The sequence below is a fragment of the Salvia hispanica genome, chromosome 6, assembly GCF_023119035.1.
Source record: "Salvia hispanica cultivar TCC Black 2014 chromosome 6, UniMelb_Shisp_WGS_1.0, whole genome shotgun sequence".
Classification (NCBI taxonomy): domain Eukaryota; kingdom Viridiplantae; phylum Streptophyta; class Magnoliopsida; order Lamiales; family Lamiaceae; genus Salvia; species Salvia hispanica.
Genome location: NC_062970.1, coordinates 34,413,495 through 34,441,140, shown reverse-complemented (window position 1 = coordinate 34,441,140; position 27,646 = coordinate 34,413,495). Strand labels below are relative to the sequence as shown.

The window sequence follows — 27,646 nt, the reverse complement described above, 5'->3', positions numbered from 1 at the left end:
TATCTTCTTCATCCACTCCATGGTCATCTGAAACATAACCTCGGCTGCCTTCACATGGTAATGATCGAAAAAATGGTAACCCTTCAGGCACATAGTCGGGAACAGGTTGCTCCCCACGAACAGATGGTTGTATATTGTTCTCAACCATCATATCAAGTGGCTCATCATCTGTAGAATCTTCACATGACTCTGCACTATAATCATGATCACTTGATTGAGAACTACCTGAATTATACACCTCCGGAGTGTCATCTCGAGGGGGGGGACAATCAGAACTATCAGAACTATCACAATTATCAGAACCATCTAAACCAACAGAACCATCAAATGTCACATTTGGTACATCTAGTTGGTCATCAACATCCCTCCCAAATGTGTTGAATTCAAAGCTATGATGCTCATCCTCCCTCCTAGTTCTCCCGACATCAAAACTATGATAATCATCCCTCCTAGACGTTCCAACATCATGATGAGTGGTAGGTGGTTCAAATTGCAAAGTAGTAGTAACATGAGTATATTCAATAAACAGTTCAATTTGACGTGGATTTTCAGCAAACATATACTCCAACAAATTCTCAACCACTGGTGTAGCTATATAATTCAACACTCCACTAAAAGCCACAGGATGCCTCCATGTTAAATCAATCGTATGTGTATCCAAATCAATTCCAATTTTTTCACATATCATTGAAACTAGCTGATGATAAGGTATCATTTCATTCAATATGATGAATGATTTTGCACGAGGGGGATCATAAGCAACCCCCAAACCTGGGAGCTAAATAATTTTCCCACCCCAATATAAACTCACAAACACCATCAATCCTGCAAAATAAGTACGATAAAACATCATATTCTAAATTCAACAAAGTTCAATATCAAAATTTAACAAAATTCAAATAAATTACCCTAATTCTATAACCAATAATTCAATGCTAAATATAATAAGTAAATCAATGGCCTAAATTCAATGTTTTTCTTGTAAAACAATGTCACAAAGCATGAACCCTAAATCTATACCCAACTAACATATAGCAATGATAATCGAAATCAATGGTCAAAAATTACCTAACACTACTTAAAATAGGAATGAGAGCATCAAAATGTCTGATTCACTTCGATTTTCGCCGACTAGAGACGTTGGGAGTGAAGGGCGTCGCTGAGAGTTAGAGAAGAAGGAGGCGTGAGATGTTAGAATGAGAGATTCAGCGTTCTGGACTGGAATTTGAATCCAAGACAAAGACGCGTTTGCCTAATGCGTGTATAAGTATACACGCATTTTGCTCACGCGTGTATTAGTATACACGCATTTTGCTCACGCGTCTTTCCCTTGTTTGGAAACTTTTTTTTTCGGAGTACAAACGGCGGATAGCAGCTCCCAGGAGGTTGTTTCTTGGAATTTGGCCCGGATGCACCACAGTGCAAGCTCCACTATATTTGGAGGTCGAACGGGTGATACATTTAGCGATGAAAATCCTCGTGGATGTTCTATAATGTAGTAACAACACAAATTTTTATCAATTGCTACTCTTTTTTTTTTTTTTGAAATTCCTGCACGGGTTTCTTGGTTTTTATGTAGTAGTAATATTTTTGAAATGTCCTTTATTCCTATCTCTAGTATCAAAAAATGGATTAGAGAAGATGTAGTAATTGAAAGCAATAATATATTTTTTTTTTATCAAATTTACAAATTTCACATGGACTCTTAAATACGCATGTAAACCAATTTCTCACATTGAAGAACAGACAACTCAATTGTTTCATGAATTAAATGCATAGGCGATAATTAACTGAGTCACATATCTAATTTTTGAGGTAATTACATAATGTGAATCTTTTAGACTGAAGACTCATGAATTTGCCCCGAACTTATTCTTGTAAATAAACCCAACAAATAAACAAGATAAACCAAGAAATGGAACAAGAAAAATGAATAAAAGGATAGAAGATGGATTAGTGTTATGATTTAGGTGAAGAACAAGAAAGAAATCCCAAAGCACTTTCACATACAAACACCTAATGGCTCCACAAACTAGCAACACAAGAACTAGCAAGCATACCTTTACAATCAACCTTAGCCCGGCAAAAGATCGAATGCAACCCGAAGGAATTTGATAAGTCTTCAAAAGATGAAGAAGGTGAGCTCTCAAATATAGAGAAATTGTCTCTTACAAATATTCAAAAGCTGCTTGAAAAGAACCCTAGCAAGAGTATTTATACTAGGAGATAAAAAGAAGCAAAACAAGATAAGTCTTGGTCAAAAAGTCACATTTCGGGTAAAACACCCGACCGGGTGTTTCCCACGGCTCATTTCACCCGTCCGGGTGAAGTCTCTGGACAAAAACTGATTTCTCGGCAAAAATACTCGACCGGGTGTTTTTGGGTTGGCAAAACACCCGCCCGCGTGTTTCTTTCTGCATTGCGCGGCTTTCTTAAAACGATCATATCTCTCTCATCCGAACTCCGTTTGGGACGTGTGAGGTACCCACGCGAAGATCTTTTGACGATAAAGACAATGATGGTCTTAGAAGAGCATTTGGACACCATCTTGATAGGTATATTGATGTTTGAAGCGGACCCCAGATCCGGTGTGGTTCATTGGATGCCTTCGTTTGTTCTATTGGTTTGGCACTTCCCGGATTCACATCATTACACCATCCATTCAAAAACAATCATTGTATGTTGGTACAAAAATTTTCAAATTGATACAAAATGTCTTATTTTGTTTGGGGTCTCATTGTGATAGCACATTTGTTATCCAACTTACAAAACCAAGATCCATTTCATTAGCCATTAGGAATGATTTAAGCGCAAGGCTTGTATACGCGGGTAGCACACCGTGGCACTTAGTTAATTAGGTTAATTAGATAATAATTAGAATAATTAATCTTTAATTAGGGTATGTTACTAAACTATGGATTAACATATATAGTGGTAATTAATATATTTAAATTAGTTATCGGTAAAATATTTTGATTAAAATATTTCCATTTTTACACAATCTTCAGAATTTCACAACAAAATCATCTAAGCCGACTCGAATCTCAGTTGAAAATCCAGATTAACCGAGAAAATGAATTCTCTTCAACCATCATGGATTATCTCCAGATACGAAATAAACTCCCCGTTTTTTCCTTTTGTAATTTGATTAAATCGTTTAATTATTTAATCCGTTTCAACGAGATTTAACTTTGCACGTGTATCACATACCGTAAATCAGCAGAGAGTTTGACATTTTCCATTTTATTAGTTCCTTCTTTGATTATACTAGCAATTTGTATTTTATTCTGTGTTTTCTGCTTCTTGTGTTGTGTGGTTATATAGTTTTGTTGCAATTAGTTTCAGTTATATTTAATTTATTATTGCTGTTTGATTCTTTGTTTTTTTTTTGGGAGATTATAGTGAAATTTGTTTCATAAAATGCTAGTATATATATTGGGGAAAGCATAAATGGCAGATTATTTATAATGCTTGATTTTCTTGGTCGTTTTATGTTAATATCCAAATCCTTAAATCCATATGCAACCTTAGAAAGATTTATAGTAGCTTCTAATTCAAAATCTGGGCTTTTTCTATCAGAAGGATGGTACTGTAGTATATATATTGGGGAATCGTGATCTAAGAAATAAAAAATGCGAAGTAGTATTATTCATTACTCCATCGGTATCACAAGTGAATTTACTTTTAACTAATATCACTCCCGTACTATGCACGGTCCATTCTATTTATATAAACTTATAAAATATTTATTTGAAATATGAAAAATATTACTCACTTCGTCCCCCATTAATCGGCAATGATTGACTTGACACAAATTTTAAGAAATATAGTGAAAAATAGGTGAAAAAAGTTAATTGAATCTGAATCCTACTTTAGTATGTATTAAATTAATAAAATATAAGTTGGAATGAGTTAGTGTAATGTGAGGTCCATTGTCAAAAATAGCAAAAAGTAAAAGTAGTTGATTTTATTAAAACAAATTTGTGCAAATATTTTAGATAAGAAAAACTTTATTATATAATGATAGTATTGATAAATGTGCATAAATGTAGAACAAAATTATATAAAAAATGTAGTAAGTTTGAAAATTATTCCAGTGTACATATGCATATACACTATAGAGTGTGTAATATGAAATAATACTTATATATAATTTCATACCAAAAATATATAGAAAAGAACAATAGTTTTTTAAAAGCATACCATTTCTAGTATAAATAGCTAAATACTATATCCAAACTATGATATTTTTCTCAATTATTCCATAACAAAAAAATTCATCATGCTACGTTCCTGAATTTATCAACGTAATGCGTACACATGTAATAGTTAAAGGTAGGGGTGGGTCGATACGATATATCGTATCGAAAACGTTGTATCGTGTATCGTATCGAAAATATCGATATGAAAGAATTTCATATCGTTATCGTATCGAAAGTTCGATATATATCGAACTTTCGATATAAAAAAATTTCATATCGTTATCGTATCGAAATTCGATATATCGTTAAATATCGAAAATAAAATATCGATATATATCAAAAATATCGATATATCGAAAATTTTCGATATATATCGTATTTTCGATATAAAACGATATATCGCGATATAAGGAAATTCATATCGTTATCGTATCGAAAACTTACGATACGATATCGTATCGTATCGAAAATTATGATATATCGAAAATTCGATAATTTTTTGATATTTTTCAATACGATACGAGCGATATATCATTTTTTCGATACTTTTCCCCAACCCTAGTTAAAGGCATAATTGACTAAATGTAGTAGTCGAATGTTTCGTTCATATGATATTTTTCATTTGCCAAAAGCATACATAATTTCCCCCAAATTGAAAAAAAAATTCAGATATAATTAGAGTATTTTTTAAAGTTGTAGGATAAACCAAAATTTGACCCGTGATTTTATTTCCATTTACCCAATTAAATAACCAAACAAGTTAAAATCTAATTAATTCTTCAAAATAAACAATAGATTGATACTTTGATAGTATCCAATCAACTATTAAACATATTGAGTGGACATAAGCTATTAAGCTACCAAAGTTTCGAACATAGATTGAAATTGTGTGAAATGATATACCACCCTCCTATTTTGGCTTATGATTTCCATACATGTAATTCCACCAGTTCCCGATTCCCATTATATAGTTTGAAGTGGATATTTATGTTTGAAACATGATGCATTTGTAATTTCCTTCCCCGAGTTAATTAAGGCACACATTTATCACAATTAAATGATCCAACTTCTTCATGGTTTACAAAGATGTAAGAGCATCTCCAAGGGGAAAATGTAAGTTGAGAAGGTATATTTCTCATTTACCTTCTATAAAAGGTAATTATACCTTCTTAAAAAGTAATGACTCCAAGGGAAGAAGGTAAATTAAAAAGGCAAAAAAATAACTAATTTTTTACCTTTTCTTCCAAGAAGAGGTAAAGATACATTCTCAAAATGAAAGAAGGTATAATACCTCCCCAAATATCTTTTCGAGCATGAAATTTTATCAAGAAGAGGTAAATATGGTAGTTATTTCTCTTTACCTCCCCATTTACCCTTTCCCTTGGAGATGCTCTAATAGTAGTTGTTTGTGGAGAAATGGTTATTACGAGGTTGTATGTAGAGGTTCACATGTGTGATGCATCAACTTTGGGCTATAGGATAATAGGAAATTAAGTCCTAACTCTAACTAATCGGATTGCACGAGTATGTTAATTAGGTAAGAAATCATAGGTCGAATCAGATAGATTGTACAAGATTGCTAAATTCTGTGAAAAAAAATCGACTCTAGTTGCAAAGAATGTAAGCGGAATGGTGTTAGCCCAGTGTTATCGGAGGATATTGTCTTACAAAATGCTGTTGAAAATATATACACCAACTTTTAGAGGAATAGATATTCCGCAATATCAAAATAATAAGAATGGGCTAAAATATGTATTACTAGAAGTATCTAACTCATGTTAACCGACTTAGCATATATTAATCTAGAATAGGTAATTGGGTACCAAAATATGTTTGTTGTTTTGTGTGCTCACCAATGTTGAATTCATATAAATAGGCATTCGGCTTCTTTGTAGCAATGCAAGAGAAAGTGAAGAACTGAGTTGAGTTCTGTTGTGAGGTGAGATGTGTCCCAGCGATGTGTCCTCGGATATCTAATGAGGTGGGTCCTATAAGAGTATGTTTTGGGTTGTGTTCTCAAATGTATTATAGTGTGGTGTTTTGTTAGTGTTGTGTACACCACAATGTCGTGTATTTGCTGTTTCGTACGCCATTGTTTAGTACAATAAAATTCCTTTTGTGTAATTGATTTCGAAGTACCATTGATATCCAACAAATGCATGCTATCTTTGGTTATTATTGTGTATTCTAAGTGGAAATCTAAATATTATCAGAGAATAGTCATATTTATAATGTCGAATTTCATGGTATAAGATACAATCTATTTTAAAAGTCTTCCTTTTTTATCCCGTATCGAGTTTTTAGTTGATGGTCATTATCCCACATCGAACTCTTACCCTAAACATTTCTTTTTTCTCACCTATATAACGGTTCTAAGTTTCCTTTTATTTTTTTCATCGGCCAACTAAAATAGTCCTTATTTAAGGGTGTTTTTGACTTTGCTATTATTTGGTGAAGTGGTCAATCATAGATGGCGACGCTTGGGGCTACACACATCGTTCAGAGACATTCTTTACCAAAGGTAATGTGCTCAGTCCTTCTGTTTTTATTTCGATTTCTACCATTTATATCCGTTTTTTTTTCTATTGCTTTCTATTATTTATATCAATTTTCAGTGTTCACTAGGCTCTTTTTTGTTGCTTCATTTTTTCATGATTTACACTAATCTTTTCGTTTCGTTTGTTTATAATTTTTTATTAGTTTGCATTGTAAGATTTTGTTCTATCAAAGATCTTGATTTTCTAAGTTGGATAGTTGTTTGTATGTGACCCAACTGTTGGTAGGATTTAACTTAAGAATTTGAGGGGTTTGGATCACTAGCTGGGACTCCAAGCACAACATATACTGCTGCACAACAATTATTTTACTAATAAATTATAATATTACAAATATTATATAAATATAATTTTTATATATTTAAAATACAGTAATTATTTTGTGTAACAGCATCCCCTTGGAGCCACAACACTGGATTTAAACCCATACTTTGAGATGGTGTAAATTCATTTTATTGGGGACCTAGATTTGTGGTTTGGGGAAGGGGGAAATGATGTAACATTATATAATACATTGTGCATTCCAACAATTCACTCTACAATTAAATAAAATTAAGATACAAAATAAAATGAGTAGTGTATAAAACCTAAACGTTATCTAATGTGATGAATAATTATGAGTGATACAACCTTCTTCTAGAAATAATTTATTGTGGTTTGCAATGTTAATTATTGATATGGACACTAGCTATACGCTAGTTATTGGAATGATGGTAGAGTGAAGTATTATGGAGGATGGAAAGTCATCTACCGAGCGGATATGTTGAAAATAGGTAACAAGATAATCTTATTAATTTTAAATTATTTGAATTTTGGTGGCATAAAATCCGTGTGTAAAAATCTTTGGGGCTAGGTAAGATGCAAAAAGAGGAATAAAAGATAATGAAAAGAATTTTGAAAAATACTAGTAGCATTTAATATAATTTGCCAAGTTCCATTTGGTGGCAAATAGCATTTAATGTAATTTGCCACCATTTCAACGGTAATGCAGCAAATTAACACTATAAAAGTAGCTGGGATTTCAGTGGTGAGTTCAAGCAAACCCTGATTTTTTTTCAGTTCAGTGGTTTTACTCTGATTTCTTCTCATTTCTCTTGATTTCAGTAGTTTTCGTTTTCAATTTTATCAATTTCTCACTAAAATTCATTTTCTCACTAAGTTTATCACTAAAATTCAATTTCTCGGTGCGAAAAATAATGAATCGTCCAGCATTCTTCAAGTTTTACGTGCCTTGGCTTAGTGAAGAAAGCCAGGTACTCTTTTTCTATTAATTTAGTTCTCTAGTCTCGATTATACCTTTTTCACTTTAAAAAATTAAGTATATAATATATGTGTTTACCGTGTTTTGCTATTAGATGGCGTTTTTGTTGTTATAATCGTTGATTTCAATTTTTTTGTTTCTGTTTTGTGTGGCCTTTCCGTGTTGAGAGTTTATTAAAACTCATAAAGAGTTTACTCTGTAATTGAATTTTCTGTTACGTACGGATTCTGATGTATCAAGTGTTTATATGGAATAATATTAATCTACTTGGCTACTGATTTTTATGCATACAGAAAATCCCTCCAAGGTTTATGCAATCTCTTCCAGGAAACTGGCCAAAGAATTGGTCACTTCGAGACTGTTATAACAATTTGTGGAATGTGAAAGTGGAAATGATTGGCGGTGATTGGTACTTTAAAGATGGTTGGGCAAAATTTATTGATGATAATAAGATAAAAGGAGGGGATATGTTTATCTATGAGTATTTCTCTCATGGTTTACTTGACTTCAAAATCCATGGAGGCAATGGTTGCATGACGGAAGGTGCTGGGGGTCGGATTACTCAGTCACCTGATTGTAGTCCTATCGATGAAGGACACACACATGAGAATGATGGTAAAGTTTCTTAGTTAGTTTCTTTTCTTCAGATTTTCTGTCTGACCATCAATCTTAACCTTCTATTCGAATCAGACGATAATGACGATCATGAATCCCCGCCTGAAGAAGAGAATCCAAGGGATGATCAGATTCAAGGGGGGCGAGTCACGGATGGTAAAGCTGTCCATATTTTTTATTTTCTTGAGATCTTATAGCATTTCTAATATTTTTTACGCAAAAGTATACCGTGCCCACTGCCATGAATGTGCTCAAATGTGAAACAAAGTCAGCCACATCTGAACCCGTGTTTAATTTTATCCAAAATGTGATGTTAAGTTTGTGAAGTTTAAAAATTGGTCAAATTTGTAGTACTTTGTAATATACATATTTGTAATCCCTATGCCCAATCAGGTGCGGCCAGTTGTTGCAAATGTAAAACCAAAACAACCAGTGGCCGCGACTGGTACGGTGCAGAGCTCATGAAAACAGGGTTCATTCCACCATCCCCAAATCCTTATTTCGTGACCAAAAAACGAAGAGGCAGAGCTTATGAATTAGTAAGCATACACGACACATTTGTATAGTATTTTGATAGAATCTGCCATTTATTGACCAATATGTTGCTACTTCAATGATAGTATATACCTGTGGAAGTGATCAAAAGCTTCAACCTAAAACTCCCTGAGAATGTGACGCTCATCGACCCAAAAGGAAGGCAGTTTCCTGCCAAACGCAAGATGTGGGCGGACCAGAGGATGTTCTACATCGGAGGCTGGAAAAGCCTTTGTGTAGTGAACAAGGTGGAAGACGAAGACTCGTGCATTTGCGAGTTCTTGTATAACGCTGATGATCTATGCATCAGTGTAAGCTTCTTTCCTCCAAAATAGCAACAATGCTTGAATGGAGCGGATTAGATTCTTATTGAGGAGTTCACATTTGTATAGTTTCAGAGGTATTGTTAAGCATCTGAGTTTTCTGAGTTATTCTTTGTATATGATTTTAGGGAGTATGATTTGTTGTTTCAATCAATAGTTATCCCATACAATAAAATGGTAGTACGATTTTTGCACCAAGTCTAATGGTTTGCAGTCGCTTGCACTAAATGACACACACAAAAAATTTGAAATATTTTATTTTGTTTTATAATTTCAATTATCAATATTGGATAGACTTACTGAATTGGTGATTTATCAGTATATAGTAAATGCACCTTAATAGATAATAACCATTAGCATTAATAAGAGATAACTGCACATTAAATCCCGATTTTTGAACATTACTGCAAATTCAAATCAAACTTTTAAATTTCCTCAGTTGAATTTGAATCTCTATTTGTGCTACAGTTACACTAATTGGTTTAGAAAATTGTCGTGTATAATGAAAATGAGGGTAGCGTGCATCTTGAAATCCTCTTTCAACCCTGCTCTTCCAGTAGAAGAACTTTCATTAATCTAGGATAGTCCAACATATGCACTTCTAGCGGCATCCCAGTCGACCAATTTGCTAGAAAATCGACATAAGTACCAATGTCTCTTTATGATATGCTTCACACTCACCTCTCATTGTCTATCACCAACTTCCTCGGTTTCGTGTTAGCGCCTGTTCCTTCGTTCAGTGGCTCGTCGGACGTCGGGTGGATGTGTTGCTCGTCATGTTGGTCTTGTTGGTTGAGCCCATATCATGTTATGAGTAATTTTAATGAGTTTTACATTGTGTTAATGAAGTAAGACTCTCAATAGATCATTCTAGCCTATAAATAGGCTTGTAAGCATGCCATTTTAAAAACATATTTGATGATAATCGAAAAGTGATATTGACTTTGTGGATTGAATTCTCTTTGTGCCCGTTCGGTTGGCCGGATAAACCCAAGACTTTGTCTAACTCAAGTTTTATTAGTCGTTCGGTTTCCAAGATGTAAATCAGATTCAACCCGAGTTCAAGCCTGCGTGCCCTTGTACTATATTTTTACCTTTTAATCTGAGACAATGAATCGCATCCATACCCCAATGACTATTTTAGCCTCACTGATCGAGGTGACCACGGTTCTGGAATAGGTGGTTATGGTTTCAACCGCCGGTTCCAGTTTAGGAAAATGTTGAACCTAAATTGAAACGCGAAGGTGTTCCGGTACGGTTTCGGTTAAAAAATTCTTGAACCTGAACCTAACTAACCGACAGTTTCGGTTCGGATAAAATCTCACGGTTCCGGTTCGGACGGTTCCGCGGTTAACTATTGGAAACGTAAACCTTGGGCACCTCCAGTCTCACAGCGCCTGCTCTCTCTGCACCCCCTCTCTCCATCTTATATTTCTCTTGTAGATGGAAAAATGACCAAGATTTGATTTTTTTCTATTCTTTTTTGGGAAGAAATGATGATAATGATGATGAGGAGGTAATTTTGGGGTTTTGATTTATTATTTATAGATTGTAGAATTAATAGTTTCCAAGTGTTGATTGCCTCCTTATTTTGAGAATTTGAGAATTGTTTATTAATAGATGACGGTTGCAAAAGATTTAATAATATACTAGTATGATTTAAGTATGATTTATCTAGATAATTAATTTTTCCGTTTTATTTCTGTAATTAGTTAATTAATTAGTACTGATTCATAATTTATAAAAATTTTATGACGATTTGATTTGATTATATAATTAATCATTATATATTTAATTATTCAAGTAGTTAATTATTGATTTAAATCAATTCATAATTTATTATATCAAATTCATCTAAATTAATATTCCTAATGTCCATTATTCTATTGTTGCTTAAAAAAAAAAAATCCAAAATGCTTCAATATTCGTATTGTTGCTTTAAAAACAATCCAAAAGATAATGAAATTAATCATGTACCGTCTTCCTAATGTCCATTATTCTATTGTTGCCTAAAAAAAATTATATCCAGTGTCTTCCGAATTTCACAATAATACGTCGAAACCTCTTCAAATCTAAGATGAGAATCCTGATTTACAGGGAAAATGAACACTCTTCAAGGATTATCGCCAGATACGAAATAAATTCCCCTTTTTCCCTTTTGTAATTTTGATTGAGCTTTTCTTTTATCTGTTTCATCAAGTTTGTTTGACATAATCAATATCAGTTAAAGGAAAACGAAAATGTGGAATATCACATTATTATCCATTTTATTGATTCATTCTTTTGATTATAACAATTTGTATTTTATCTTCTGTTGACGTTTGTGTTGTGTTGCCATTAGTTCGTTGCAATTAGTTTCAGTCATGTTTAATTCATTATTGCTATTTGATTCTTTGCTTTTTTTTGGAGATTCTAGTGAAATTTGTTCTGGAAAATGCCAGTAAATGGTTGGTAAAAGCATAAATGGCAGATTATTTTATTCTTGATTCGTTTTATGTTAATATCCAAATCTTGAATCCATATGCAACCTTAGATATGTTCCCACTGCCTCGTGGTTTAATTGTTTGATGTAGGTTATGAAAATTAAATGGATAATGCCATTTAGTTATATTTTATTAGTTGCAGCAAGTTTGAATCGAATAAGAAAGTTTGTGCGAATAGGTATGAGCTTCGAGGGAGTGAGCATCAACTCATGTAGCATCTGCCCCAAAGTGAAACAATGATGAAGCATAGAAGTTGTTGAAAAGCATACAACTCTCATTCATTTTCACAAAATATAACTACATAATAAATAGTAGTATTACATATTAACTATGTGTCCATATGCTTATCCACTCAGGTAACAACTACATGTCTAAATGTAGTTAAGTGGAGATATGGTGATTATGGGGTTATGTGTAGAGGTTCACATGCATGATGCATCAACATTGGGATATAGATAGATGGATGTCAAGGATATTAGGAAATTCCCACTCTAATCAGATTGCACGAGTATGCTACATAAACCATAGGTCGAATGAGGTTGATACTACATAACATGTACAAGCTCTCTAATTTTAAAAGTAAAGAGAGTCATAGTAGATTCTATGAAAAAGGAGATTCTAGTTGCACAGAATACAAGTGGAATGGTCAGTGTCATCGGAGGAGATCGTCTTACAAAATGCTATCAAAGATGTCTCCATTGACTCTAGAGGAGCCGGGAAAGACAAGATATTAGGCAACATAACTGTTGGAGAAATAAATATTTTGCAATATTAAAATAATTAGAATGGGCTAGAATATGTATAACTAGAACTATCTAGCTCATGTCAACCGACTTAGCATAGATTAATCTAGAATAGGTAATTGGGTACCAATACTACCGAACGTCCGTTTTTTTGTGTGCTCGCTAACATTGAATTCCTATAAATAAGCATTGGGCCTCTTTGTAACAATGCAAGAGAGAGTGATGACCTGAAAATAAGTGAGTGCGAGAGTGTTCTATTTTGAGGTGTGTCGTCGTTGAGCTAGTGGTGTGTCCTCGGGTATCTAGTGAGGTGTGTCATCCAAGAGTGTGTTTTGGGTTGTTTCCTCAAAAGTTTTGTAATGTGGTCTTTTGTAAACTGTTGTATTTGGTGTTTCGTACACCATTGTGGAGTATAATAAATTTCCTTTTGTGTAATCGATTTTGTAGTACCATTGATACCTAACAAATGCATGTTATCTTTGGTAGTTATTGCGTATGCTAAGTGGAAATCTAACTATTATCGGAGATAGTCACATTTTTAATGTCGAATTTTATAGTGGAAGATACAATATTTTTTAAAAGTCTTCCTTTATTTTTTCCCACGCCGAGTATTTAGTTGATAGTCTTTATCCCACATCGAACTCTTACCCGAAATACTTCATTTTTTGACCTATAAAAGGGTTTTAAGTTTCCTTTTATTTTTTCCATCGTCTAACTAAAATAGGCCTTATTTAAGGGTGTTTTTGACTTTGCTATAATTTGGTGAAGTGGTCAATCATCGAGGGCGACGCGTGGGGCTACACACATCGTTCATTACCAAAGGTAACGTGCTAATTCCTTTTGTTTTTTCTTTTGCTTTATGTCATTTATATTAATTTCGGTGTTCTGTGCGCTCTTTTTTTGTTGCTTCATTTTTTCGTAATTTACACTAATCTATTCGTTTCGTTTGTTTTATTCAATACTGATGAATTGTATAATTTTTTTGAAATCCAATATATTGCATTGTGTCGCATATTTTTTTTAATTGTGAGTTCGGTCAACACCTAATTTCATATCAGTTCAGTTCATTTGACTGATTTCTTCTCATTTCTATTGATTTCAACAGTTTTCATTTCTAATTTCATCAAATTTGACTGTATTCGTCTTTGTGGAGCACTAAAGTTCAATTTCTCGGTGCGAAAAATTGTGAATCGTCCAGCATTCTTCAAGTTTTACGTGCCTTGGCTTGGTGAAGAAAATCAGGTAATTTTTTTCTATTAATCAGTTGTAGTCTCATTTTTGTTGTTATATTCGTTGATTTCAATCTCTTTGTTTCTGGAGGTTTAGCATGACGAGTGATAAATTATTGAAACTCATAGAGATTTACGGTAATTATTCATGTCCATGTTTTGTGTGGCATTTCCATGTTAAGAGTTGAAATGCTTCCTTTGTGCTCGATATTGTGCCCTTCAATAGCTACTAGATTATAAGCTATTGCTTCTGTTTTGAATGGAGGGCTGCTCGTCCAACCCGGAAATTATATCAATGGCTGCATTATAGCTCTGTTCACTACCTTTCAGTTTGTTTGCAGCTCCGCGTTCCAATTCAACTTCAAGCTCCTTAATGCTCATATAGACGATTGCTAAACATTTTTTTGTTTTTTTTTTTCACTCAATTGGTAGAGAGACATGTGCCATATGTTTCCAATCACGAGCTACTTTTTCGTAGGCCATGTTAACATATCCAGCATGCTTTGTTGCCAGCATGCTTTGTTGCCACACAGTGATATTTAACTTTGCAATATCATTTTACGTGTTTGATGGGCTTGATAAATACTATATTGCTATAGTTAAACATATTAAATTTTGATCTTTATAGAGCAGTAATATCCTTTTTTATTATAATAATAAAGAAAACAATATTAACTACCTAAGACATGTTTGGTTGACAATGGAAATAGTTTACTTTGTAATAGTATTTTCCTGTCTGTATGGAATCTGATGTAACAATTGCTTATAACTTTATATGGAATAATATTAATCAACTTGGTTGGTGATTTTTATGCATACAGAAAATCCCTCCAATGTTTATTCAATCTCTTCTGGGAAACTGGCCGATGAATTTGTCACTTCGAGACCGATATAACAATTTGTGGAATGTGAAAGTGGAAATGATTGGCGGTGATTGGTACTTCAAAGATGGTTGGAAAAAATTTGCTAATGATAATAAGATAAAAGGAGGGGATATGTTTATCTATGAATATTTCTCTCATGGTTTACTTGACTTCAAAATTCATGGAGGCAATGGTTGCTTAACAGAAGGTGCTGGAGGTCGGATTACTCATACACCTGATTGTGGTCCTATCAGTGTAGGACATACACATGATAATTGTGGTAAAGACGTACACATGATAATTGTGGTAAAGTTACTTAGTTGTTTTCTTTTCTTCAGATTTTCTGCCTGTCCATCAATCTGAACCTTCTAGTCGAATAAGACGATAATGACGGCCATTGCACATGAATTTGTTCAAATATCATGAATGTGTTCAAATGTAAAAGAAAGTCTGCCACATCCGAAACCCGTGTTTAACTTCGTCCGAAATGTGATGTTAAATTTGTGAAGTTTAAAACCGTGTCAAATTAGCAATTTGGAGTACAAATTTGTGATATTTGGTGCATTTAACTCTGTTATCTGCAGATTTTGTAGTATTGTTGCTCTTGGTTTATTGACCCTTCTTTAGTCAGCCTTCCAGTGTGAACCTGCTACCAATGAGTTTTAGATGCACTGATGATGACAGTTGTCTCTACAGTTAAAGAAGCGAATCACCGAGATGCTCACACTGTAGATGAGGAATCAAGAGACGATGCTCCACTAAGTTCAATACATTGTTTTGTTCAGTTTACGTGGCTAGTTGCTTTATGTGATCCTTCTGCCCAGTTCAGGTACGTCCAGTTCTAGCAAACGTATCAGAAGAACCTATGATTGGTACGGTTTAGAGCTCGTCAATGCCGGGTTCATACCACCATCCCCGAATCCTTATTTCGTGACCGAAAAAGAAAGAAACAGAGGATTTACTCAATTAGTAAGCATACACAACACATTTGTTTAGTATTTTGATAGAATCTACAATTTTTGACCAACATATTGCTACTAGAATGATAGTATATACCAAAGGATGTGATCAAAAGCTTCAATCTGAAACTCCCTGAGAATGTGACGCTCCTCGACCCAAAAGGAAGGCAGTTTTCTGCCAAGCGCATGATGTGGAAGGACGGGAGGACGTTCTACACCGAAGGCTGGAAAAGCCTTTGTGAAGTGAACGAGGTTGAAGAGAAAGACTCGTGCATTTGCTAGTTCTTGTATAACGCTGATGATTTATGCATCAGTGTAAGCTTCTTTCCCCCAAAATGGCAGCAAGGAGTGGATTAGATTAGAATTGGGGAGTTCACATTCCTATAGTTTCAGAGGTTTTTTTATGCATTGGAGATTATTGTTGGGATATGATGTTAGGATGTATGATTTGTTGTTTCAGTCAATAGTTATTCCAATCAATAAATTTCAAATTAAAATATAATGGTTTCTTCTTGCACTAAAATAGTTATTTAAATTTTAGTTTCGGTCACTGATAATGATGGATATCAATATCATGCTCGCATGCAGGCTTCAAGCCATCTCAGATTTCCTAAACCTCAGCTTGAATAACCGTTGCACTCCCTCCGTTCCAAGATATTAGACCCCTTTCTTTTGGGCATGAGAATTTAGGAGATGTTGTTTAATGGTGTAAGTGGAGTTGGTAATAAAGTAAATTTTTTACCATAAATAGAAATGACTCAAGTATGTTGGGACATCCCAAAATGGTATATGGGTCTAATATTTTGGGACGGAGGGAGTACTAATATATCCCATTCTACACATGGTGTCAAACCTTAGTCAAGAAACACCATAAAACGTGTTGCCTTTCCTATTAATTGTTGTCAACAATGTAAAGTTATGTTCATTTTTTACTTTTCCCATGATATATAAGCCAATAAAGTTGTTTCATTTGGGATGTGATCAATTGCTAACTTTCTTAAGTTGCTAATTTGGTAACTCATCAACGCAGTGTATTGAAAATGTCAACACGATGACATTAAAATGTTAACACATAATTTTGTTGAACTTCAATATAATGTGTTGATATTATATGTTGACATTTTAATGTCACCGTGTAGACATTTTTAATACACAATATTGATGAATTAGTAGAGTTAACAATTTAAATAGTTACCAACGCACCCCTATTTCATTTTATACTTTTCCCATAATATTTAAGCATGATAGCCTTCTTGTGAATAATCAAATTACGTACACTTGGACCACTACCATTCCACCATAACACAGTCAAGTTCAGTAGATGCACCTCATTATAATCAAGTTCACTGGATGTTGGGCTATCCACAAATCAACAACGATTATTATATAAATTTCCATTTAACACGGTCATAGGCTTTTCAAAGTTTAACTTTTATCGTCATCGAGCCAGACTTGGTCTTGCAATAATGACGTTTATGGTTAAAAATATGTGTTAATTACAAAATGCTTTTATTACATTATAAACAATAACAAAAAAAATACACTCCTCCCAACTCACTCCAAAATGAAACATTTCATATTCAGCAAACGATACCTATTATCTATTCAGCAAATGAAACTTATTCAATATGGTGATATAACATTCGCTCATCGTCTCATAAAAAAAGAAAATTTGGAAATAATACATGCTTTAATGCGAGATTGGTTATATAAGATAGACAGAAAAAAAAGTGATTGAAGTATTGTTAGTAGAAAATGTGACACAAATGACAAAAGTGGACTATTTTTTAGAACGAGGAATGTACTTCGTTATGTTAGTGGGTCATTAGCAATAATTCTCATGATTAACTCACATAACTGTGCACAAGACTGAACTCACGGATGGACTCTACAATCTCTTCATTAGGAATGAGTTAATTAAGTGCAAGGCGTTAGCTAATTAGGTTAATAAAATATTAATTAGGACTACTATAGTTAAGCTTTAATTAGAGTATATTGTGACAATTAAGATGTTTAAAATAGTTACCTTTAAAATATTTTGATCCAGAAATAGATATCTTTACAAATTTTACACAGAATTTTCAGATTTTCACTACAAATCGAAACCTATTCGAATCTCAGTTGAAAATCCAGAATTACCTGGAAAATGAGCTCTCTTCAGTTTTCATGGATTATCGCCAGATACGCAATAAACTCCCTTCTTTTCCTTATGTAATTTTGATTGAGTTGTTTCTTTCATCTGTTTCATTTTATGCAGGTTTGTTTAACAAAATCAATATCAGGTAAAGGAAATCGAAAATGTTGAATATCACATTAATATTATTACTCGGGTATCCGTTTTATTAATTCATTCTTTTGATTATAACAATTTGTATTTTAGCTTCTGTTTTCTGCTTCTTGTGTTGTGTGGTTATTTAGTTTTGTGCAATTAGTTTCAGTTCTGTTTAATTCATTATTGCTATTTCATTCTTTGTTTTTTTTGGGGAGATTCTAGTAGTGAAATTTGTTCCTGAAAATGACAGCAGTAATTGGGTGGTAAAAGCATATATGACAGATTATTTCATTCTTGATTTTCTGTGGTCGTTTTAAGGCAATTGTATTAAAAATCCTTGAAGTTTCTAATTCAAAATCTCTGTTTTGATGGAAAATAACTGCATATCACATTCCTATCGGAAGAATAGTACTTTATGCTATTAGGGAATCGTGATCTAAGAAATCCAATATGTGAAGAAGTAATTTTTGTTATCACTCCATCAGTACTATCCCAAGTGACCATTTACTTTTAATGGTCATTTACAAAATTAAATAACCAAACAAGTTTAAATTTAATCAATTCTTCAAAATAAACAATAGATTGATAGTATCTTTCTATCTATCTATTGAGTGGACATAAGCTACCAAAGTTTCGAACATAGACTGAAAATGTGTGAATGATCTACCACCCTCCTATTTTGGCTTTTGATTTCCATACATGTAATTCTACCATATCCCGATTCCCATTATAAAGTTTGAAGTGGATCTTTAAAGACATGTTTGTGTGTGTACTCACTTGGGCAACAGTGAGGACACAAACATGTCTAAACATAGTTTTGTGGAGAAATGGTGATTACGGGGTTATGTGTAGTTTGTAAAGTTTCACATGCATGATGCATCAACTTTGGGGTATCGATGATATTAGGAATGACACAGTAACTCAAGAGTCTAATTAATAAAGCTAAATCAAGAGTCTAATGGTCAATCCAAGAGTCTTGAAGTGTTTTAGCTTCTTTATTCAATGTTTTAATAAAGTGTAAGAGATGTTTCACATCTCTATACTTAATAAGAAAGTCTAGAAAGTTCCCAATACTTGGGAGGGTTGTTCCAAGTTTGCCTATATTTTAGGCTACGATTTACATATTGAAGGGAAACTTGATAATATATTATAATTTGAGCTATTTGCTTGTTTGAGAAGAGGATTAGGGTTTAGGGTTTGAGAAGAGGATTCTTCTTATTTCTTTGCTCTAAATTCTTAGGTGGATTCCTAGTGAATTGAGAGTGTTTCTTTTGAGTGATTTCTATATCATATCCTACTTCACCATATATTTCCCGGTGTCAACGTGGTACCAGAGTTTTGGTTATGGATGGACGTCGTAAACGTGGGCCAAATGCCGATGGTCCTGCGGGTCGAGAAAGAGACCTTCGGGATATCGAGGTGGATGATTTAAGGAGACAAGTGCAGCAGCTCACTGAACGTCTTCAACGTTGGGAACCTGTGGTATGTGATGGTAATGTTTCCGAAGGCGATTCTTCAGATAAAGAAACTAATCCATTCCATAACGGAGATGATGAAGAATCAAGTGAAGAAGAACCAGTCAATCATCAACGTCGTCCAAATGTTCGATCACATGATTTCAAAGTTGATATTCCTGACTTTGATGGAAGAAATGATCCTGATGAGTTCATTGATTGGCTCAACTCTATCGAGAGAGTCTTTGAATTCAATGATGTTCCAGAAGATCGAAAAGTGAAGCTCGTGGCTATTAAACTAAAGAAGCATGCATCCATCTGGTGGGAGCATCTAAGAAGGCGGTGAGAACGTGAGGGTCGTGGCAAAATCAGAACTTGGGAAAAAATGAAAAGGGAACTACGGAGGAAACTTTTGCCAGATAATTACCGCCAAGATGCATTTCTTAAATATCACAATCTCAAGCAAAAGGAGCTGTCCGTGGAGGATTATGTGGCTGAATTTGAATGTCTCATGATGAGATGTGATATTGTGGAGCAAGAAGAACAAACCATCGCTCGTTTTCTTGGAGGACTTCGGTATGATATATGTAATGTTGTCCAATTGCAACCTTACTGGACATACAATGATGTTTGCAAAGTGGCTCTCAAAGTGGAGAAACAACAAAAGGAGTCAAGTCGAGGTGGTTTTCGGTTTCCATCTTATGGTGGTAATTTCAACTGAGGGAGCACGTCAACCTCTAAGCCCACACCCGTACAAAAAGAGGTAAAGCAAAAAATTGTTACACCTAAAGAATGAGGTGTTGGAACAGGACGCCCAACCAGATCAAATAATCAAAAAACATGTTTCAAATGCAAAGGATTCAAACATATTGCCGCGGATTGTCCTAGTCGAAGGATTGTCACTCTTGTGGAAGAAGATGTTGAAGAAGATCAAGATGACACAATGCCAATCTATGATGAAGCTTATGATGAGGAAGAGTTCGTTTATGCAGATCAAGGAGAATCTTTGATGGTTTCTCGCAATCTCAGTGCAACTCATATTGAAGATGATTCTTGGCTTCGCCATAATATTTTTCACACAAGGTGCACTGCTCATGGAAAAGTCTGCAATGTAATCATCGATGGAGGAAGCTGCGAAAATGTGGTGGCTGCTATGATGGTAGAGAAACTGAAATTAAAGACAGTGCCTCATCCCCAACCATACAGGCTTTCTTGGCTAAAAAAAGATAGTGAAATAAAGGTAAACTAGAGGTGCGTTGTTCCATTTTCCATTGGTAGCAAATATAAAGATGAAGATTGGTGTGATTTTTTTCCAATGGATGCTTGTCATTTACTTCTTGGAAGACCTTGGCAATATGATCGAAAATCTATACATGATGGCTTCAAAAATACTCATACTTTTGTCAAAGATGGTGCAAAAATCACTTTAGGGCCATTGAAGGCATAAGATGTTTTCAAACCTTCGAGGAGCGAAGGAAGCAACCTATTTTTCAAATCTCAAGTTCACAAGGCGATACGTGAATCTTCAACGGCTTATGCTTTAGTGGTCCTTGAAGAAAACAAAGTCAATCAAGATGTCCCATGGCAAGTGCAACCTCTTCTTGAGGAATTTTCTGATGTGATACCCGAAGAAATTCCCCATGGCCTCCCTCCAATGCGAGATATTCAGCATTGTATTGATCTAATCCCAGGAGCTTCTATTCCTAACAAATCAACTTATAGGATGAATCCAAGGGAACACAAGGAGCTGCAATGACAAGTAGATGAGCTCATATCCGAGGGCCTTGTGCAAATTAGAAAAAGCCCGTGTGCTGTTCTAGCCCTTCTCGTGCCAAAAAAAGATGGTTCGTGGCGCATGTGCATTGACAGCAGTGCGGTAAATAAGATCACCATTAAGTATCGCTTTCCAATTCCTCGTCTTGATGATCTTCTTGATCAATTGCATGATTTTAAGATAGGATCAAAGATTGATCTTAGAAGTGGCTATCATCAAATCCGAATGAGATCAGGGGACGAGTGGAAGACGGCATTCAAAACTCGAGATGGTCTCTATGAGTGGCTGGTCATGCCATTCGGCCTTTCTAATGCACCATCTACATTCATGCGTCTTATGAATCATGGTTTTAAACCTTTTATTAGAAAATTTGTTGTTGTCTACTTTGATGACATCCTTGTTTACAGCTCGAGTCCGGAGGAGCACTTACTTCACCTCAAACAAGTGTTCGAAGTGCTAAGGGAACAGAAATTGTTTGCAAACTTAAACAAGTGTCATTTCTTCTCAACTAGCCTAGTCTTCTTAGGCTATGTTGTTTCTTCAGAGGGAATAAAAATGGATGAAAGTAAAGTCGAAGCTATATTGAGTTGTCCGATTCCTAAATCTATACATGATATTCGAAGTTTTCATGGTTTAGCCTCATTTTATCGCAGATTTTTCAGGAGCTTCAGCACTATCATTGCACCTATCACTGAGTGCTTGAAAGGTGGGAGTTTCAAGTGGACGGAAGAGGCAGAAAAAAGCTTTGAACTTTTAAAGAGGAAGGTGACAGAAGCTCCAATATTGCAACTTCCAGATTTTGATAAAGTTTTCGAAGTTGATTGTGATGCTTCAAATGTGGGAATTGGTGCTGTTCTATGCCAAGAAGGTAAACCAATTGCTTTCTTCAGTGAAATGTTGAATAACTCTCAGCGGAATTATTCGACTTATGAAAAGGAATTCTTTGCTATTGTCCGTTGATAAGTCGTATTCTAAGCCTTGGTTACTGGTCAGTATGTCGTGAAATGCATGTATTATCTGCAAAACAGTTGCTCAAGTGTGCAGGATTAAAGGATCCAAGTCAGTAGGAGACGATTCAGGTGACGCAAGTGAAAAGGGCGCTAGAAGGGTGCAATACTGACCAGGATGCATGCCAAAGAAAAGGCTCGAGATGGAGAAGAAGGATAGCTGGGATGATCATTAACAAGGGGCAGAAAAGTCAAAACGTGAAGGAAGTCTACCCTAAAAGCAAGAGTAAGCCTCCCTATAAAAGAAGCCACTTGGAGAGAGAGAAGGAGTTCGAGAAAATCCACCACCACACTTAGTTAGAATTCTCTCTAGAAGATCAGTTCCTTCAGCATTGTCCAACCTCTCGTTCCTCGCCACAGCTATGGTCACTTGACATCCAAGAATCTGCCGGAGAAGTCATCGATCCACCATTCCAGCCAGTTGTCGTAGTAGTATAGCAGTATCATCGCCCGGAGTGGCCAAACAATCGTTATTTTGCTTTCTAGTTTAATCTTTACTTGTTTTCGTCGTTGGTTTTATTGCAAACACTCATCGTTGTTGCCTTTTGAAGTACTTTGTGAAGTTCCAATGTTTAAATTATGAAGTTTCTATTTCGTATGTCGCTTTGGTTCGAGTTTGCTTCATTCTGCATAGCAAAGTTAGATCTAGTAGTTGCTTTTAATTTCTAAGTGTTTCCTTATCTGGAGTTGTGGATCCGAGGTTGTAGTTATGTTTCAGTCAAGTTTTCGTGCATGAGTTTCTGTTCTGCGCCGTGATCACCACCTTGCATGTCCGTCAGTAGAAGTAAAATTGCAGTTTCGCCGTTTATTTTAAGTTTGAGCATTTTAATCAATGGATCTTGAGTTTGAGGTTATGAATCTGAGTTTAGTTATGGTGTTTGTGTTCATCTGATTTTTTGTTAATGCTTGGTGAAGAAGAAAACATCAAAATCAACTTTAGTTTGGACCACTTTACTTTTAAGTTACTTTTGCTTTTGTTCCCTACTTTTCGGTTGTACTGTCCAGACTTGTCAGAGAGCCACCCAGTCACCAGATATGCCTTGTAGTCTAAATTTCCTCTTTTAGTAACTGTCTATTTTTTTCATATGCCTCTGAGACACCTTGTCCCCTATTTCCACGAACACCACCACATGCCTGTTATTTTCACACCCACTAGTCAGTAGAGTACCTCCTTTATTTCTTGCCTAGGTAAAATCTCAACCCAAGCGTGGTAGCTAACCAAAAACACCCAGGAAAGTCACCGCAGTTATCCAAACGTGTCCATCCTTGTGGGATTCAACCCTTACCTCCACTATACTAATCAGTAGAAGTGGGTTGAGGAAAATTGTTTGAAGCCAGGTCCCGGTTGTCGTACCAACGACTCAGCTGAGTCGGGAATTTCTTCCTGATCAGTTGGATACACTCCAAATTACATACGAAAACTGACTCATAGACCACAAGAGACCCTTCAAAATGGCGCCGTTGCCGGGGATGGATGGCGTTCATACCTGTTATTGTGTGTGATCTTTTTGGTGTACATACTGGTTATAATTTTCCTTTTCTTTTTGTTTTCAGTTTATGAGAAGTGGCTCGGCTCCTGGCCAGTGGAGACCAAGGATACTTCCCCGAGGAACAATACTCGTTACCACTCGTTCTGGCCTGTCGACAGCACTGTCCGACCTAGGCACGAGCAGCGACGAGGAGAAAGAAGATCTAGAGTACCAACTCCCGGAGCTCCCACCCCAACCAGTAAGAACACTAGTGAGAATGGCTGACCAAGGTGAGGACGATCCCGAGCTCACAACACTTACCGCACACGCCGACGGAGATCCCCCACAAGCCATAGTGGTCACCCCAGGCCAGACCGCCTGTGATGTGAAACCCCACGTGATTGCAATCCTACCGACGTACTGTGGGAAGAGTTACGAGGGACCATAAAAATTCTTAAATGAGTTCTGCAAAATCTGTAAGGCGCAAAGGCGGCCAGCAGGAGCAAGCGAGGACGATTACAGACTGAAGGCCCTACCTTTTGTCCTAAAGGGAGAGGCCAACACTTGGTTCATGCGCCTGCCAGCCGACTCCATCAATACATGAGCCGATTTTAAGTCAGTTTTCCTAACCGAGTTCTTCCCGTCTTTAAAGACAAGTGCATTGAAGAGGAAAATATCGTGCATAAGGCTATGATAAAACCCTGAGCGAGTACTGGGAGAAATACATGAGTCTTCTGGAGTCATGCCCCAACCATCGCATGAAGGAGATAGATGTGCACCACACCTTCTATGAGGGGATGAACAAGGAGACCAAGGATCTGGCAAATTCATCATCTGGAGGCGATTTCACCTAGTTGAGAGTCAGTGAAGCCAAAAAGGTGTTACGAAAGCTGTTGAATGCGAAGAAGACGTACAACAACGCGAGGGATGGGTACAACAGAGAAAGGGTAGCAAGTGCTTCGGCTACTGACTAGGAGGAGCAGATGGATTTGAAGTTGGATGAATTAAAGAAGGAATTGCTGACTGCAATCAAGCAGAACACTCCACCACCTTCTCCGACTGGAGGCAAAGAGGTCCCAGAACTACCATATGATCAGCCGGACAACTCGCTGGATGTGGAGCAAGCAAATGCAGCAGGAATGCAGGATACTACAATTCCAACGGCAATTGGATTCCGGGAAAGCAGAGGGATGCACCGTGGAGGGACCACCAAAATTTCCGATGGGGAGATGGAAATCAGAATCAGAACCAAAATCAGGCTCCAAATCAACCCAACCCCCACCCGAACCAAAATTCCAACCGTGGCCCAACAAACCCCGACTACCAGTCTAACTGGGTAGGAAGAAACCAAAGATCCTCGAACCAAAACCCTCAAAACCAGAACCCGAACCCCGCCTATGTGCTACCCCATCAGCGAAACAACCAGTAACCAATTTAACCCAGGGCCTCAACATAACACCCACAACCAAAACCAAAATCAGTACCAGCACAACCACGACCAGTACAACCCTCCTGCCCAGTATAACCAGTACCCACAGAACCAAAACCAACAAAATTTCTCGGGCTACCATTCAAACCCACCACCCCAGTATAACCAACACCAAGGCTCGAACCAATTCCATCACCCAAACAGGTCGAGGAGGTCTATGGAGGACATGATGGGAGAGATGCTTGCTTCGCAGCAGAGCATTAAAAGCGACTTGCAGTCCAGTAATGAAACAATGCAAGGAATGCAAAGTGCCCAAAAGGAGCATAGGGCAAATATGGATATGATGAACAGGCAGTTGGCCCAGCTCGCTAACTCGGTGGGCGAAATGAAAGGGAACTCAGGGAAACTCCCATCTACAGTCCATGTACCTGAAAAAGCAAATGTGAGTAAAATTACACTGCGGTCCGGGACAGCCAATAATGGACCTCAACTCAAGAACCTTTTTGGGGAATCTAGTAGGGAAAGAGTGCTGAGCGACACCATCTCAGCGGAAGAGCTCAAGACGCCCCTGCCTCAGATGGAGGATCCGTTTTTTCTAAACGAGGAGCCTACTGCGGAAGGAAAGGAGGGAGCAAAACAACCTGGAAATGAGCAACCGGAAGGAGTAATGCCCACATCGGAACCTCCAACCCAGGAGGTACCAAGGGAAAGTCCGCAAGGACTAACTGGAGAGGCTAAGGGAGAAAAACCGTTTCCATACCGGTTTGTGACGAAAAGGAAGAAGGAAAACCCTGTGGATTTCATGTCGATCTTTGGAAAGCTGGATGTCACCATACCATTCCTCCAAGCCGTGAGACTGCCCCTTCTGGGGATGTTTATAAAGGAGTTTATAGCCGGAAAGGCCCAGGAGGATGGAAAAATCATGGTGGAAGGAATAGCGTCAGCCATTGTACAGGAGAAACTACCACCCAAGAGAGCCGACCCAGGTATGTTTACTTTACCCATAACAATTGGAGATGTGAAAATCGAGCATGCAATGTGTGATTTAGGAGCATCTATCAATGTTATGCCGTTATCCATTTATAATCGGTTAAAGGGGGTAAAGTTGTCAAATACTAGGGTGTTGATCCAACTGGCTGATAGGTCATGTATAAATCCTGAAGGTGTGTTAGAAAATGTGTTGGTCAGGATACAAAACTTTACTTATCCCGCTGATTTTTATGTCATAAAAATGAGTGAACCAGAAGCTAGGGAGTTTAACGGGATATTGTTAGGAAGACCATTTTTAAGAACGACTAAGACAATTGTGGATATGGCTGAGGGGACAATCTGCATTGACTTTAATGGTGAGAAATTTGTCTTTGACATCAATGAAGCCATAAAAAAACCAATAGATTCTGAAAATCTATGTTATGTTGATGTAATTGACCCCTTAGTCCAAGAATTTCTTGAGACCGAATTATTGCAGGAAAAACTCCAAACCTTGGATGTGTATGCCTAGGCTGATGTGGAAGCAGCTGCATGGTGTGATCTGATCAGTAGCCGATGGTTGACTGGCGAGGAGATCGAAGAAGCAATTACGGAATTTTTTCAGAAGTCGGAACTAGCGGATCCGTAGGGGCCGTGCTACCGGCCAGTATGGAGGAAAAATCAGATGCTGAACAAGAGCAAGAGGAGGATTCAAAGAAGAACCCTCTACCTATAGACACACTACCCCCGCAAGTGGAGTTGAAAAAGATGCCAGCGAACCTTAAGTATGCCTACCTCGGGGAGGAAGACTCGTTCCCTGTAATCATCAATAGCGGGCTGACTGAAGAGCAAGAGGCAAGACTACTAACTGTGCTTGAGCAAAAACAAGAAGGCTATTGGTTGGAGCCTTACGGACCTGGTAGGTATAAGCCCGGACGTCTGCATGCACCACATTAGATTGGAGGATGGAGCCAAAGCACATAGAGATTCTCAAAGAAAGGTGAACCCAAACATGCGGGAAGAAATACTGAAGGAAATCTTGAAGCTACTCTCGCTGGGCATTATATACTCGGTGCCGTATAGTGAATGGGTCAGCCCAATCCATATGGTCCCCAAGAAATCAGGGATCCAGGTGGTTAAGAATGAGAGGAATGATCTAGTGCCCACCAGACTAGTTACCGGGTGGCGAATGTGTATAGATTACCGAAAGCTCGAACACCGCAACCAGGAAGGACCATTTCCCCCGCCATTCATCGGTCAAATGCTGGAGCGACTGGGCCGGGAGGAAGTACTTCTGCTTTTTGGATGGCTACAAGTGGTTACTTTCAAATCTACGTGGACCCGGAGGACCAGGATAAGACCACGTTCACCTGCCCGTTTGGAACCTATGCGTATAGGCGTATGCCATTTGGCCTATGCAACGCCCCCGGTACCTTCCAACGGTGCATGATGAGCATATTCTCGGATTTGATTGAAGATTGTATAGAGATCTTTATGGATGATTT

The 27,646-nt window shown here is 36.7% G+C and overlaps 2 protein-coding genes across 4 annotated transcripts in view; both read left to right on the top strand.

Annotated features, from left to right (window-relative positions):
• The first annotated feature begins 6,604 nt into the window (after window positions 1–6,604).
• On the top strand, window positions 6,605–9,688 carry LOC125197277 (B3 domain-containing protein At5g60142-like). 3 transcript variants are annotated; one of them, XM_048096003.1, is made up of 5 exons: window positions 6,605–6,723; window positions 8,312–8,633; window positions 8,709–8,789; window positions 9,027–9,172; window positions 9,254–9,688. In XM_048096003.1, the coding sequence occupies exons 1-5, from the start codon at window positions 6,673–6,675 to the stop codon at window positions 9,500–9,502; spliced, it is 849 nt and encodes a 282-aa protein (XP_047951960.1). In that variant the 5' UTR covers window positions 6,605–6,672; the 3' UTR covers window positions 9,503–9,688. The 3 variants fall into 3 exon arrangements, with proteins under 3 accessions (XP_047951960.1, XP_047951961.1, XP_047951959.1); XM_048096004.1 differs by lacking the exon at window positions 6,605–6,723 and adding an exon at window positions 7,658–7,784; XM_048096002.1 differs by lacking the exon at window positions 6,605–6,723 and adding an exon at window positions 7,798–8,010.
• Window positions 9,689–12,449: 2,761 nt separating this feature from the next.
• The window catches only part of LOC125194067 (B3 domain-containing protein At5g60130-like), an 81,700-nt gene continuing 66,503 nt past the window's right edge, over window positions 12,450–27,646 (top strand). The window contains exons 1-2 of the mRNA XM_048092072.1: window positions 12,450–13,538; window positions 13,822–13,958. The gene's annotated coding sequence lies outside the window, so the exon portion shown is untranslated. The remainder of the gene's footprint in view (window positions 13,539–13,821; window positions 13,959–27,646) is intronic.